The sequence below is a fragment of the Xenopus laevis genome, chromosome 8L (genome assembly GCF_017654675.1).
Source record: "Xenopus laevis strain J_2021 chromosome 8L, Xenopus_laevis_v10.1, whole genome shotgun sequence".
In the NCBI taxonomy this organism is placed as follows: Eukaryota; Metazoa; Chordata; class Amphibia; order Anura; family Pipidae; genus Xenopus; species Xenopus laevis.
In genome coordinates, this window is record NC_054385.1 from 44,328,403 (window position 1) to 44,345,725 (window position 17,323).

A 17,323-nucleotide genomic window follows, 5' to 3' on the forward strand; every position below is an offset into this window, starting at 1 on the left:
CATGCCTTCAAGGGAGGTGCCGAAGATAATCTTTCCACGGCCCAATCACAATAGGTATATAAAATAGAAAACCGGGCAAGCATGACTCTCAATAGACAAGTATTTAGAAATACTCACATCTGAAACCCTCTGCTAGAAATTAAAAATGAGTCAACCCTTACGTATTTTAGAGAGTCTGCTCTACTCTGGAATAGCTGAATAAAAAAGGCAACCATTAGTAGTGCCCTATGAAGCCGCATAGCTATTTAGGTAGTAGAAATGCTGCTGTCAACGAAGTAATGCTGCATCACACATTTTCACTAAATACACATATATTAAAGTTGGCTTGCTGGGCCTTAAATCATATTATAGACCATAATTTGTTATCTGGAAACCCATTATCCAGGAAAGTGCTGTCTCCTTTAGACTCCTTTTTATCAAAATACTCCAAATTCAGTTTTCTCTGTAATAATAAAACAGTAGCTTGTACTTGATTCAAACAAAGATATAATTAATCCTTATTGGAGTCAAAACAATCCCATTGGGTTTATTTCATGTTTACATCATTTTCTAGTAGACTTAAGGTATGAAGATCAAAATTACAGAAAGATCCATTATCCAGAAAACCCCAGGTCCCAAGCATTCTGCATAACGGGTCCCATACCTGTATATACTGTAAATATGAGTGATATCTTTCATGGGGGTGAAATGGTGACCTTTATTGTTTCTGTTTAGAAATATCCAACTTGTAGCCCTTGCCATTGGTATACGTATGACAGTTTCCAGCTTTAATAGTTTTAGTAGAAAGCTGGAAGTTGTAGTTCTCAACAAAAGTTGTTGACTTTTATCAATTGATGGTATTGCTCTGTATTATGGAAATCCCCTGAAAACAGTGTAGTGATCCCAGGCATAAAGTAAAACCTCTGCTCTACTAGTAGGCCATCCTAGCAGGCATCAACTCCAAATGTTTACATCACGAAACAGAGAAGGCAGAGGAGACTCTGTATAGGAAATAAGTTATATGATCATAGGCACTTTACAAAATCATATCTATAATACAAAGTTTTCAGTTTCAAGAGGGATTGTTTATTTTTATATTTGCATTTTCTGCCACAACTCAGCCATACATTGTCACCTTTGGGAGAGGTGTATTTGCAAAATATATATACAAACCAAAGCAATGTCATACAACAAAGCCCGTCCAAAATAATATGCCGAAAAATGCAAATCATATAGCGCACTAATGAGGAATTTATTACTTAGACCTTCACTTAAAAAAATATATATTTTTCGACACATGCATTCCCAAGGCGCAAAAGTTTCCTTGGCATCTCTAATAATAGAATTAATTGCTAACATCCAATGCATAACAGGTGCCTTAAAACTTTACATGCCCCTTAACGGATCTATTTTTATAACGCGGAATCATTGCCAATGTTCATTTTCTCTGACACAATGGCAGTCAACTTTTCTTTTTAAAGATTCCTTTCTTCTGTTGTTCTATTGCAAACTGGTGTTACTGTACTTGGTACAATAAATTAGACTCACTGTTTGACAGCTCAGACCTCTAACAATTTGTGTCAGAACAAAGCCAAAGATGAATTGCATCCATCCCTGTTTGAGACGATTGTACCTGTTCTTGCTGGCATGTTACATTAAGGGAGTACCTGCCTGACTCATTCTTCTGCTAGTGCTGTAAATTGGTTTTGGAGAATCCATGCGCTATGCCACTGAACTAATTGAAAGCATTTTAAACAGAGTACCACTTTTTTTTTTTTTTTTTTTTTAAATGTTCTTTCCAAGCCAAAACCATTTGGAAAAGATGAAAATATGTGGCTCCCTAGATGACCTAGACAAAGAATTTGCCTGAAGTCTAATATTTTGCTTGGAACCATATCTTTCCTATGTTATATCTTTGAAGTCTCTGGGAGTGAGATTTCAAATAAGAATACTGAGTGATATTTCTCCCATTTTGACAAGTGACTTTAGTTTCGATTGGCGGGATATAATTTTGAGCTAGGAAAAAAAAAAAAAGATATTCTCTGTGCAAGGGAAGATAAAAGAATTGCAATATAATGTGGTTTAGACAAAACAACCCTTACAATTCCCTTGAAGATGTGTTTTGCTTCTAACTATTTTATACTAAGTGAACTCTGCAATCATTTGGCAAAAAGTTTAACTTTTATGTTTCCGAGCTGTCAGTATTATATATATATATATATATGCTAATGCATATACTGTATGTAATAAATAATCACTGAGAGCGGACAAGCAGAGGGAGACCCTCCCTGATCTGTTGCATTTTAAGGCAGTAGTTTTCCTATAGGATGATGTGTATCATTTTGGTTACCTAACATTCCATTTTTCCAAGATATGATTATACATATGTCTCGAAAATACCCAAAGACCTGTGTTTTTTAGTGCTAACAGGCTTGTGTTCAGACATATACAATACTACTAATCTAAAGCTGTAGTTCTTCTATGTAGAACAATAAGGTTGATACCTTTGGTGTTTGGAGAAATGGAGCAAAGAAAATCATTCTACTGTAAGAGCATAAGGGGCAATTCTGTGTCAGGAGGACAAAGTCCTTACTTTAAAAAATGTCTTTGCTTAAAAAAAAGCTTCGAAATAAAAGTAGATTCCTTAATGAGCACATTTGGACCTGCGTATAGTGTTTAATCAGCCAGTTAGTTAGTGATGACTTTCTTACTGGTGCAGCTTGAGCACAGACTAAAATTCAGCATCATTCTAATTGTTTAGTCTGCTCCGTGTTGAAGAAGAGTAAGAATAGTTCTCAAGGTATAGAGTTTAATTTGCTTACATTAAAAGATGCAAGTTTGCAGGCACATCCTAGTGAATGTCTAATTCAAAATGGTGTTATTCCTTGTAAATTGGCATTTTTCCCACAAATGACCTTGAGATATAATGCAGTAGCATCATCTACCTAAAGCTCCCATTGGTTATCACATAAAGTATCCCCAGCTGTACGCTTTAATCCTGCTATACAGTTCTATCTAGGGATGAGCAGACCACCGGTCATTAGAAGTTGGAATAATTCCTGATGACTATCTGTGTGCCTCACCATTCTGATCCCGCTTTATCCGCACAATTTATAGTCTTTACATTTTTATCACTGTCTTCTATCAGGTACACTGTTAATTAGCATTAGAATCCAAGCTGCAAACTGAAAATTTAACACCTGAAAATCAGGCTCATTATGCTCGCTAGCTCCCTGATGCTTTGTTATTATCTCGGATCAAATGTTTTTAAGTACAGAGCACATTTATTCCTTAATGTAATGTTTGTTGCTTTCTAGCTTTTATTTGTACATTCACACATTGAAAACACATCTACTGCACTTATAGGTAACACACTGCTTCCTGTTCTACTGCATGACATCTTAATGGCAAGACAATTACCGTGTTTTTTTTTTAGTAGAAGTAAAATTGCATTCATTTTAAAGTGACATTTTTCTAACTTTCTGTTCTGTCACTGTTCAGATTAAAACTGAATTCCTGTAGTTCTACTTCCCCCAAATAAGATTTGGCATAAAATGGCCATCAAGCTTATTCTGTAGATTCAATAGTTCAAGGTTTCTCTTTGAACACACATCATGTATATTCCACCTTTGTTAGCAATTGGACCCAACTTCCATGGGCTGACATGTTTTTTTTTGTTTGAAAATTGGGTTTTCTGGGGTACAACCACCCAGACTTCTAGACACAATTTATTTAGGTGAGTTGGACAGAGATGACCATGTTCTTATATAGAATTAGGCAGCAACCTAGCTAGAGAAATATTTCAGAATTCTTTTAAAATGCTTCTTGCAGTCTCTCTGCCTGTGGACAAAGTGGTGGGGATTGCAGGGGAGTAGAGACTGGCAGGGGAAAGTAAGCAGTGAGGGTGACGTGGTTCAGGGGAGCATTATAGGGAAGGACAGGAAGGGGAGGTGGAGGCAATGGGGTGGCATTGTGCCAATGCTATACCCAGCTGTCGTCACCCTTATATGTCACTGATAAATAAAAAGGATATTAATCAACCTTCTATAGTTTTGGGATTATCCAGGGCAGGAAATATGCACTGACCCCAGATCTCAATCTAAATAACCTTCAAAGTGGCACCCTGCAGGCTGGAGGCAATGCATTAAGACTCAAAGCATTTTTGTCTAGTGGACGGAAATGCCCCAATAAAAAAGATAACATATCCCTGATCACACTGAAACTAAAGAAAACATCTATACCGTCACTTCTTAATATTTTTATTACACAACTACAAAGGAATGTTTATACAAGATTAAGCGTGGCCCTTTAAGATGCACTATCTTCAAAGGCAAGTAAAACTGGTTTGAAACTCGAATCTGTCGATGTAACAAGTAGGTTAATATATGGTGTATTCTGTGTATGGCCCCTTTTTTAGTACCCTTCTCTTTGACCCATGGGCAGGTTGGATACAGTACAAGATCACTCCTTGTATGGCTGCCTTTACAATTCTTCTGTACTTCCCTGCTCTTAAAGGAAAACTATACCCCCCAAACAATGTAGGTCTCTATAAAAAGATATTGCATAAAACAGCTCATATGTAAAATCCTGCTTCATGTAAATAAACCATTTTCATAATAATATACTTTTCTAGTAGTATGTGCCATTGGGTTATCATAAATAGAAAATTGCCATTTTGAAAAATAAGGGCCGCCCCCTGGGATCGTAGGATTCACTGTACTCACAAACATACCAACAAACCATACTTGTTAGGTCACATGAGCCAATTAACAGACAGAGTTGTGTCTTTTGCTTCCACACTTCTTCCTGTTACAGTTAGAGTTGTAGTATTTCTGGTCAGGTGATCTCTGAGACAGCACAGATAGAGTCACGAAATGGTGGCTCAAGGCAAGAGATGTAAAAGGGCAATATTTACTTAAATATATATACCAGTTTGGTAAGATTCTTTAATATGCCACTTAATATGATATGAACTATCTGTTGCTTAAGTGTTCATTTTGGGGGTATAGTTTTCCTTTAAGAGCAGTTGGGGTGACTGATCCCCTCCAGCATTTATAAAATAGGCATGCTTGGAGTTCCTTTTACAAGTGTGCACTGGAGTGAAATAAGCAAGTCCTTTGCCTTGGATAAAATGTAAAAGAGCCCAGATAATATGGAACAGGCAAACAGCACAGGGGGGGGGGTCTAACAAGTAAGTGAAGGAGAACAATTTGCTTTAAACTAAACAGAAAAAAAAGGATTTTGCCTGTGAAAAGAGGCACAACAATAGCTTTTCCTGGGTCTTTAGTTGCCAATTCAACTGATTTTAGTCATATGCAGCTTTCATCGTAACTGAGGCCCCACTCGGACTTCTGTAAGAGAACTTTGCTCAGGACGATGTAACAATAATAGACACTGCTGCATTTAATCCAACACATCACACTTGTTGTTGTTGTTACCAAGGCCAGGTGATTTGTGGGTAAAATTAGCATTTGACTTATGCATAGCAAAACAGTTCCTGAACTATAATTATTGTATAGTTTAATGAAATGCATACAAATGATACATATTCATGTTGTTATGCTCACGATTCTTTTGTGATACAAAACATTTAAGATGAGCATATATTTATATACAGCTGTCTGAATTTCTCTAATTCCCTTTAACCTAAACTATGAATCAAACCGCTTTTACCCTGCTTAATGTGCCACTCTGTGTGCCAAGGAGCAATTATTCCTTTGTACGAGAGACTTTTCAATCTATATGCTGAAGAAGCGACTGTGCGTGGCTATTTCTAAAATGCGTGCATCTCTTTGCTGGGAAGTGGACCGAGACCACCAACTAATTTCACACTGACCTGCCTTACACCATAAATCTCACACACTGCTATCATTTTTTTTTTGTTTCTGGGGAACTGCATAGAGAGACATTGCTACAGTGTATGAATATGTTGCAATATACAATACTTTTAGTGGGACGAGAATGGGTTGCAGCCTTTTTCCCTCAAATAAACAAAACATTCAGCAGTTGCCAAAACTCTCCAAAAAAATCTCTTTTTAAAAATCATTTCACCTTCTTCTACTAAATGATCATTGTTGTGTGAATGTTATTATTATTATTACATATTCATCAGCACTGTGCAGTAGACGGGTATATGCATCGAACATACAAATCATAGAACAGGACCCTGCTCATCAGAGCTTACAATCTAAAAGGGAGCGAGCATATATTAATGGGATATGCAACAGCACTGGGTGATTTGCATGACAATGCAGGCCTTTTTTTCACCACTCACACCCTAAAAATTTGATTGTGGCCCCAAAACTGTTCCGTGTACTATTAGTTTTACAATTCAAATAACAACAGTCCTTTAGCTATAAAAGGTCGACCCATTAATGACCTCAGCCTAGACGAAGAAGTGCAAAAGTATTGGTAGGGACATGGGATTGGGCTTATACCAGTGGTGTAACTAAATATCACTGGGCCCCACAGCAAATAATTTTATAGGCCCCAAAAATGTCTAGAGATTGACCTGTTTTACCAAGTTTTATTGAATTTGTATATGAATTAGAGCCTCGTGGGGCCCCTATACCTTCTGGGCCCCCTGCAGCCGCAGGGTCTGCTTCCTCTATAGTTACGCCCCTGGCTTATACGATTTACTATTTTAATAAAATATATGTACCCGTTACAGTAAAATATTTACAAAGTACTGTCTGCAGCGGGTCAGAATCACATGTGAGTAAGATGGATTACCTCCTGTCATGTTTCCCCATATAGAGCCAATGAAATTGTAGATGGATAGTAAACAAAATCCAGTGCATCCCATAGAGTTATTACTTCTCTTGGAAGCTAGCTCTAGGTTCATTAGCTCTTAGCCACTTAGACTCTTTCTACATAAAAACCATGCATTATATACATAGATACATATATATTTCTATTTTATATATTTAGGAATTCCTTGAAAATTGCAAGAAATTGCATTTCAAAATGAATGGCTTAAAGGTATGTGAGGTCCCCTGTTTAGAGAATACTAGAACCCTTAGCCTGGATGCTTACACTGTGCTCTTAGACTTGCTGCCACATCTGTGCTTTAGAGGCTGTACGTATTATAGACTTGTTTAAGTGCTCTGGTGCCGTATGGTTCAGTTAACAATAACAAAAGAGAGAGCCGCTTGCTAGTTTAGCTGATGCTTCTGTCATAGCTAAGGTTAGTCCATACAGTGGCGCCTCAGGAGTATTTTCTTGCCGTTAAAATTTAGTCATTTGTAGCAGGGGATGTTGAAAATAAATAACCTTATCAGGCCTTTTTGACCTCAAAATCTGTCAATTAAGCCAGTGTCTTATTTCCAACTGAAGATCCCCGTTTTTAATTATGTATGCTGTCTGAAGGCTTAGCGTATCGTTTGGATGTTTTTGTGCTTGTTTCACACGGAGGGTCAGAGTAGTCATTCAAGGTGTCTAGATATCAATATGAATGTGAGAAAAAAAACAGACAGTAAGGCTCCTTTACTCCTGCAGTGCAAGAACAAAATTCAGAGGCAAATTTTTCCCTGCAATGCAACATACTTGTATTCCCCCCAGAATTTCAGCAAAATTGTTGCTACACACTAAGTTACATCCGCTGCAACTTGCATATGATATAAGGGCACAATTTAGCGGCCCTCTTTATTTCCCTTGCATTTATGTTTTAATGGTATCACTTCGGCCAGTTTGGGATAGAATCTGCAATTAGAATGTAATTCTTTAGAGCAGGTCCTGACTGAAGGTGGCCATGGACTATAAGATCCACTTGTTTGGCAAGGTCACCAAATGAGCGATTCTTAACTCAATATGCCCACTAATGGCTGGGCAATATCGGATGAATACTATTACAATACTACGAATGGGCTCCGATGGGTCGCAGGACTGCATCAACTAGCCGGCGGTCCTAGATCGTACAAAAAAATCAAACTTGATCAATCAATATCTGGTCAATTTTTGGCCTGTTATAGATCGTGAGAACTGGTCGAATCGGTCTAAAAGGCCGATATTGGCAGCTTTAATCTGCCCGTGTATGGCCACCTTAAGAATATGTATGGATGCTCCTTCCTTTCTGAATAGTTTTAAGGTGCACTCATTTTTGCATCCAATTAGCACTTGAAACTGTTCATAACTGAGCCTTAGTGACTGAAGGAGGTGTTGTACTAATAGTTATTATCAGGAGAGAAAACAGCAGGGGACTGGAGTGGTACTGGGAAAACTCCCTTCAAGACTTTAAAAGCAGAATTTGCTAAAAATTGTCCTCCGTTGTTTTGTTTATATTTATGCCAGTTCTGTCTTTATGTACAATGGGCTTGTTTGCTCTGCCTTTATTTAGAGGTGATTGTTCTCTTGCTCTGCCTTGATCCTCTCTGTACCAACTGTATCATAAGACATGCGTAGGAAGGAAGCACACAGATGATCCGGCACACAGATCTGCTCCCCTCAGAGATACAGGAGATTCTGGAAAGTAGTGCAGATACTATGATAATGAAAGGATTTCACTTTGCACACCAATTTTTCTTCATTATCCACCCAGAAGTGTCAGTGAACGAATCTTTTCCGTGCCTGACTTTTTATTATTTTTGGGGAAGTAGACCTCTAGGTGATGGCTGTTTTCTGCAGTAAAACTCTTGCACAAGTCTGCAGCAGTAATTACTAGGGGAAAGCAATAACGGAGCTGTGCTGAGCATTATACCAACTCCCTTAGCTTTAACAGGATAACATGTTTCTCACTGGGAGGCTGCTGTTTGCTAAATTAGATATTGTATTTCAGAAAAGGTCACTCTTTACCAGCATTGCTTCTGCTTTATTATCTTGGTACAACAGTCTGTCCTCCCTAGAAATGGCTTACACTTTGATTTTAGATTAATCACCCTTATGTGCTTCTCCGGCTTCTCCCTCTCCTTCCACCCCACCGTGTCTGATTACAAAAGCGTTAGACTTGTTGATGCATTTGTCTTCGCTTGCTATTTATTACCCAGCTATAGATGATCATTTTTTTTCCTGGAGCGATACCAGCTGCACGAGCGCATTTTTAGAGCTTTTATTTATATAGTTTGAATAAAGTATTCATTTGATAAATGCATTATATCTTCCCATGATTAACAGAGAGCGAGGGCTGTTTCAATGACAAATATCTTTGTATTGGAATCTGCATCATCCCTCTGCCTGGCAGGTTGCCCGTATTTGGAAATGTTCTCGTTTTTTTTGTTTGCTCTCGCTCAGATAAAAGTGAATGTGCATAGGAATACAGGATGGATCACTTATAGTAGATTTATACTTTCACAATATCATTTGCATTGAGCACATCAGAAAGGATTAATATATCAATCGGCATTGTTAGCTATTTTTCAATTGATGCATTGGAAAATTCCAGCCGCAGTCTTGGAGGGACACTGGTATCTGTTTTATGTAAACTCCTCCCTCTTAGATGGAACTAGTGTCGCCACCTTTGCTCCTGCTAAGGTCCAGAGGAGTGACAAAGGGGGTGAAGCTGGTATTGGGATAATAATGTTTAGAGGATGTGATATTGGAGGCCAGCTATGATGTAGCAGCCAACAATTGGCTGGATTCTACATCAATCAATGTCTATTTGGAATTCAGTCCTTTAAAAACAAGACAAGGAGTTTTTAACTGGAGAGTGCGTGTAAAAACCAGACTGGGCCAATGCTAGATGGAATCCCCTCCCCTGTATATCCAAGGATTTTCCAGCCCTAAAATGGAATAAAATAGGGTTATATAATTACAGATGCAAAAATCCCAAACCGATTGTGGTCATATTCGCTATCATTTGTAGTCTCTAGTGTACCAGTTGCCATTTTGTTTGCTTCCAGTTGTGTAAAGACCATCAGAGCCTGAAATCGTCAGCTGTAATGACAGACATTCTCTTGTATCCCAAGAAGCTTTGATCAGTATGTTGTGTTGAAGAGCAAGTGCATTAAAACGCTGGTTCTTTACAAGAGAAGCTCACTGTGCTTGAGATATGTACTGTACATTGCTGAGTGAAGTTTGTCATGCTTACATCAATACGGATTGATTGTAATTAATTTATAAGAATTGAATGGTTGGATTGTTGGCCATATTTCATAAAAAGGGGAATCTGCTCATGAAAGTTGTCATTATATATGAGTGGTACTCAGCTTTCCCCTCATATTCCAAAAACATCCAGGCAGGTTAGTTTGCTTATGATAAAACTGCCCACAGTGTGTGTTAATGTGATACTGGCCTTATATTGTAAGCTCCACTGGGGCAGGGACAGAGGTAAATGATGTATAATCTCTGTAAGGTGGAATATGTCTGCACTATATACATAAATAATAATAATAAGGTCCTTTAGACGTGCTATGGCTCTATAAGACCCAAGAATAAGAAACAGCACAGAAAAAAAGGAAATAATAGTAACATGGGATGTAATGCTGAGCAACTTTTGCCTTTACAATTATATATTTTCAGCTAGTGCACTGCTGGTTCTGGCTATTTGTACTATTGAAACAATCGGCTCCCCTGCAAGAATCCAAGTCAAAAAATGACTTATTTGTTCTGTGATTAACAGGCCCATAAAGAAGGAAACTCACAGAAGTATGGAAGGAGATAGTGGATAGACTTTGCGAAGAGGCAGTCCTTAAAATGATATGAGGAAAAGTGACCCCTGCCATAAGCCTTAGGAGAGGGATAAATGAGTGGCCAAGCCATGTCCTAGCTCTAGCGAAGGAGGAGATACCCGCATGTGTGCAGCAAGCATAAGTTGGCAGGTGATGTCACAATTGACATTTTGTTTTCTCTAGATGCAATAGGGTACACCTGATCTGGTGAAAGCTTAATGTTTTCCCAGGGACAAGGGTGTGTTGAGAGGGTATATGTATTTTTGAGGTGACAGTTGCCCTTGTTGCTGATACAAATGGGTGCGTCATACATTATCAAAGTCATTACAAACGGTAGTAAGTGCCACATGAAATTATGTCTTATCTCTTAGTGCTGCAGGAAACAGATATTATCAGAAATTATCTGTTTTAAGGCATATTACGTACCACATATTGATTTGACGAAGATTAAAGAAAGCTGAGCCTAATGGCTGCCCAAAGGGAGGGTGGAAGGCACACATTTGTCCCTTATAGTTGCGGTCCTTAGATTCCACCCCTAGCAAGTTGCTATACCGTAATGATCTATTTTTCCCTGGCGTCAACAAATAAAATAAATGTAGAAATATTGCCCAATATTACTTTTGATTTAAAAATCAATATTATGAATATGAAGAACAATACCCACCTTGGGAGTAGAAAATAAAGAGTGTATGACCTTTTCTGACTTGCTGAATCTGTTTGTCCATAATGAACCTAGTGTGTGGATGTCTGTGAGACTTTATAGTGAATAATTATCATGTATCCTGAGTAGGCTCTCATGCGGGCTCCAATCACCATGTATTGGCGTATAAATATTTTACTCCTGCTAACTAGATATCTACTTTAACCAGCACGAGTGCAACTTGAAAATAACCATATTTCTGATATTTACAGCTGACAGACAGACGAGTCAAGCGCTGCTGATAGGCATGACACTAGGAAAATGATTACCATACTCTGCCCTGCTAATATCCAGTTTATTCAATTCATACCATGCTAGCTTCAGTTTCAATTCATTATAAATCAATCATATAGCTTTCAAAACTCTCAACGTGTCCTCTGCTAGAACCCCTAGGCCTGTTAATGCAGAACACTGTACTTTATTGCTATGGAAATGGAAAAGTTTCATACCCAGGAAGCATAGATAAGAACATGGGGCTTATTCAGATGGGTGAACGGAGACAAGAGAAACATCCCCAGACCTTTAGTCTTCTAGGGCTGGTGTACTAAGGTGGTATTATGGCCCCCATACACGGGCCGATAAAAGCTGCCAACAGAACGAGTAGGCAGCTTATTGGCCTGTGTGTGGGGCCATCTGAAGGGCTTCCCCAATCAATATCTGTCCGAAAGTCAGCCAGATCTCAATCGGGCAGGTTAGAAAATCCCATTGGATTGAGGCCGCATCTGTGCGTGTATGCAGTCCCACGATCCACCCACCAATATCGGATCCATTATGGGCCTAGGGCCCACAATCGGATCAGCCCGAGATCACCCACTTCAATCTGGGCATTTCGGGGAGAGATCAGATCGTTTGGCTAACGAGCAGATCTCTACGTCTATGGCCACCTTAAGTAGCAGGTTCTTAGATCCAAGGAGGTTCATGCATTAGATGTGTCATACACCCCCTTCTAAAGCAAAATTTTTTCCTGGTTTATAATGGAAGATTAATTCACGATTATTGTCTTGCTTAGGATATAGAACATTAAAAACAAGGGGCTTTGGAGTGATTGATAACTGCACCTGAGGGAGGAGGAAAGGGCATTTATAATAAATTAAGAGAATAGAACACGTTACAGTAATTAGATTGTTATATTAATAGGGACATAGTTAAATGGGACAATGTTCTAATTAGCAGTTTTTTTTAAATTACATTGCGGAACAACGGAATATGTTCTACCCTGCGCACTCTGACATGCACACACGCACATATATGTTTCTATATTTCAATAAATACAATTATTACAATATTTTAGGCATGGAAGAGGAAAATCGCTTTAAATAAATGTAATCTAGGCTGCAAAATGAGTTTCACCCGGCAAGGTCATAAATAAAATGAAGCTGTGTGGCACTCTAAATGCTGTCAGTTTTCCTTATCATGTTATCTCTAGTCCTGCAACACTTATTTTATCACATTTTCATTTTATTTCAGATTCATGACCTGAACACTCTGAGGTGACATCACTCTCCTCTGCCTGCTTTTGTAATTCTTCAACCCGCTATAAATTGCTATGTGGGCCTCTAACTGCTCTCTCTCTTCTTCTTTTACTTCAGAACGAAAACTACACATTCGATACAAACTACGTGAACAGCAGAGCACATTTGATTAAAAGGTACAGTCTCCAATTGGCTTCTCCAGAAAATGACTTCTGTTATAAGATGTTACAGGGGGAGGGGGTGGATTGCAAAGTTATTTTCTTTTGACCAGTATATTGGATATTGGATTCTCCCAGGTATTATTTTTTTGGAACTAAAGCATACTAAACCCTAAATACAATATTTGTTATACTGAAGGCTAGAAAAATACACTATCATGCAGTTCTGGAATAGATTGAAGGGTGGCGTAAGATGAGCAGATGTGACAGATGACAGATTTGCAAACATTAAAAAATAAAACAAATAAAACAGTAAAAAAATTCCAATGTAATTGAATTATTCCACTTTTGATTCCAACTGAATGGAAATGGTCTGGTGGCCTCAAATAAGAAAAGGGCATATAGTTTATTTATTTATGGGCTGCATGTGTAAAGACAAACACACCTGCTTCTTAGGGAGACACATCTGCCTGTCTCATTCTTCTTCCTCAAGCAAAACCTACTGTACCATAACTCATATTGGTACAGCTTAATGGCTCCCCCCTAGCTCCCACTGAATCTTCCCGCCAATGTGAAGAAGTCAGGAATGCAAAAGTAAACATCCCTTATTGTCTGCACAATGCTGTATAGCTTCACAACAGGATACATTACAATGTCATGCGGATTTGCTTTTCCAATAAAGTATCTGGCTTCAAAGTTAAACCTATATGAGCTTCAAAGAAGTTCTTCCCATGGTATTAATTCCTAGTATAAGAACATTTTGCTGATGGTTTTATGGTCTCCAACACACATCCTGTCTCAGATCTTCTACTAGTTTGTTGGGCTTAGGCTTTCTTGTTCGTTTCCCAAAATATCCAGAAACAAAGGCAAATCCAATATAATAATTAGATCTTTACACTTTCAGTGTTTTAATATATATATATGTAATCACTTGCTCCTCAGATCAAAGTAAACATGTATACAGGAAATAATGGAATGATACCCATGTATTATAATCCAACTCAGTCTCATCTTATGTCCTTTTAATCATAGTAGCCCTGGTGCTTGGCATTACCTGCATTGTAATTATAAATATTTCCTTTTTGTTTTTATACAATAGCTAGCCAGAAAACACGTTTTATGCACAAAAATACTAAGAATGATAAAATAAAGTCTGATGAATGATAAAATAAATTTTTTTTGACAAGCCACATGGTACAAAGCATCTAGAGATGCTCCTCACCTTATATTGAAATCATTTCATGAGTTTTTTGGTGCCAGTAGAATTGTGATAGTCTTTTTGTGAGGAAACCTTACCCTGGTGGTCTAATGGGCAGCGGGGTCCTTCGGCTTGGAGGCCCTCTGCACAGCTCCTTTCTCTTCAGTGACCTGTTCCCTTATGACGCAATAGTCCGAAATTCAAATAGTATTTAAAGGGGCTTTTGCAAATTTCACATTGTGAAATTCCCATTGTTAGGTTCTATTTAGAAAAGTTCCTGCGTGTTTATTCTTGTGAAACCTATCTGATCTACTGTGTTTGACCTTGCCTGCCTTCTTGACTATCCTGATCCTCTCCAATCCTGACACTTGCCTACCTGTTATCTCTGAACTCTCCAATCCTGATTATTTGCCTGTCCACTGACTATTCTACGTTCTCCAACCCTGAATCTGGCCTGTCTGATGATTCTCTGCTTGTGCTGGCCTGGCCTGCCTGTTCCTGGTGGCTTTCTTCCAGTATCCTGGTGAGACGATTGTGCCCCTTTACTCGTCCAGAACCGTTAGCTTAGTTCCTCTCTCAATTAAGACCTGTTGGCATCCGATTAGCCGAGGGCTCCTCCCGAGGTGAAAGGCAGTGGTTAGAGGCAGAAGTGAAAGCCGAGACCAGGGAGCTTAGCTTGGGTTCTGGATATAGGGTGCCGAACGTGACATCTTTCTTGGAATAAATTGCAAATTATATATCAATTTTAGTCCCAGAACTGAGTTTGTATATACTTTGATCTACTCAGATGGTTTCGGTCTTTGAAGCGTCTGTAAGCCAAACATATGTAAGGCCTATGGCACATGATGGTGTTTTAATCATCTGGACCAAAACACCTGCTACTGTTTTTGCATTTCCTTCAGACATCAAAGGAAATAAAGTGGATCACTCTACATAGTGATCGAATTCCAAACCATGTGTACTTCTGTTAATTACATTGATCAAGAGTTTTTAATGCTGCTCCAGATATAGGAATTTGGCTTAACCAAAGGTTTTATACACCATTCTTTTGGAACATTCAAGTTATTATGGTTCCTCTTGGAAAACAAGCATTTATTCAGTTTTATGTTTTTTTTACAAGAACATCTTTTTATGAAATATGTGAAGACTTGGATATAAATGTGTTTTCACAGCTTCAATCTTCATAGTTCTGTTAAGCCATGAATGGTAGGTGGTCCAACTGGTTTCCATAGATACAGAAAAAAAATGCACTAAGCAGAAAACATTTTCATCTCTTTAGTCCTAAAAAGAGCAGGACTTGTGAAAGGTGGCTTCAAGTAAGCAGCGCCATGCTGAACTGTTTTGTGTACATCAAATTTGCTTGTGTTGAATCTTTGAAGCAGAGTCAAATTCCTAAATGGAAGTGTGCATCACTTTGCGTTAGCAGTTGAAAAATATATACTGATAAAAAAAAGTATTTGCTAAGCATCAGATTTTAGGGTCACTTGAAATAAAAAAGGGTCAGTAAATATATTCTTGAATGCCTTTTAATATTGCCAACAGTGGGGTAGAGCCATTTCACAATATCTTTTTGAATATAAGGGAAGTGTAGTACAAGTACCATCTATTTAATGTCTAATTACTGGTTTATTTGATTCTGTAGCATTTACATTATTATTATTATGAGACCTGCACCTAACCTGTTCTGATCTCTAAGTTTCTGTACTAGTTAAGCAATATTTGACTTTGTCTTCCTCATATAGCTGTTTTCTAGTCATTATGATCACTTCCAAAGCAGAAGTGCATTCTCCTCCAGGCACTTGGTGTAGCATATGGCTCTCAGCAAGTGAAGTAAAACATATTTATTTATTGATAAGTAAATAAGCCCCCTGCCAGAAAGTAGCTTTGCAGGCCCAAGAATCACATAAGGGTATATGTGCTTATTTTACTGCCCTTTGCTCTGGCTTTCTTCCTCTATTAACATTTAATAGTTATGTATATTTCAGCCCACCTGGAGCTCTCCATATGGTAAATCCAACAAATGCTCAAAGTCTGTGAATGAACCTGCTCTTTCCCCTGCTTGCATCGTGTGTTTCCATGTTTCCAGTCATCTCTTTTTTTATAACCTTCTCATCACTTACATGCTCAGAAAAGAAACAGGGCAAAAAATCCATTTTAATCACAAAAATCTTGTTACATGGTGACAACAGAGACAATAATGTCAATTAATTTGCTGTTTGCTGTACTAGCACATCACCCATGGACCCAATTATTTGATCCTGTGGTCAAACAAATAGATATAGATTGGTGGCCTAATTAATTTACTTAGGTTTAATGAGATATTCAAAATGTTGCACTTACAAGCACATATATGCAGCATCCAATTTTTGTTCAGCCCTTTCTTTTCAGATTAGACTGCATGTGTAACCTTACATCTTAGAGCTATATGACCTTAATAAAAGCACTTTGCCTGTGGTCAGTTATTTTGACTTATAAGGATATATATATATATATATATATATATATATATATATATATATAATATACTTTAAATATATTATCTGCTTCTTGCCGGGGTAGAATTCACGCATTCTTTATATAGTTTTATCTTTGTAAATTGGTAATTCACCACCTTATAGAGCTTATTAACCAAATGTTATTATACACAGCATTATACACAACCGGTGAAGTGTCATTTTACCATGCATAAATATAGGCCAAGCCTTCCTTTTTCAGGCAAAATATTAAATAGAGCTGTAAAGTTGAGGACATATTATGGAGAGAGGACATGTTGTTGTTGGAACATGAACACAAAAACAAACATGGCCGACTTGACATGGGGCACAGGCTGGCTGCTATAGGACTGTGAGAGAAAATAGTAAACATGGATCTGGCTGTGGGGCAGAGATAAGGAGGTAATCTGCCTGAAGAATTTAGATGAGGAGAATCAGGCTATAGACAATAACAGTACTAGGTCAGGAGAATACAGAGAAAAATGAGAGCATTTAATAAGACTGGTGGTTTAACTGCATTTCGTTTTCAAGTATTGGGAACATCTGCTAATTTACATATTTAACACATTTTATTCATTAGTTAACTAATTTGGCTGTCACCTAATCTAAGATACGAGGAATATATAACAGCACGTAATGATCTTAAATATCTTATCTTTATACTTTAGACAAATTTTGGGGCCCATTTATTAAACCTCATTTTTTCTGGTTGAGGTTTTTAGA

The 17,323-nt window shown here is 37.9% G+C and overlaps 1 protein-coding gene across 4 annotated transcripts in view; it reads left to right on the forward strand.

The window, feature by feature from the left end:
* The window catches only part of LOC108698411 (protocadherin-19), a 117,964-nt gene that overhangs the window by 54,569 nt on the left and 46,072 nt on the right, over nt 1-17,323 (forward strand). For all 4 annotated transcript variants that reach the window (XM_018229881.2, XM_018229882.2, XM_018229878.2 and 1 more), the window contains exon 3: nt 12,870-12,928. In XM_018229881.2, the coding sequence (XP_018085370.1) occupies nt 12,870-12,928 (59 nt within the window). The remainder of the gene's footprint in view (nt 1-12,869; nt 12,929-17,323) is intronic.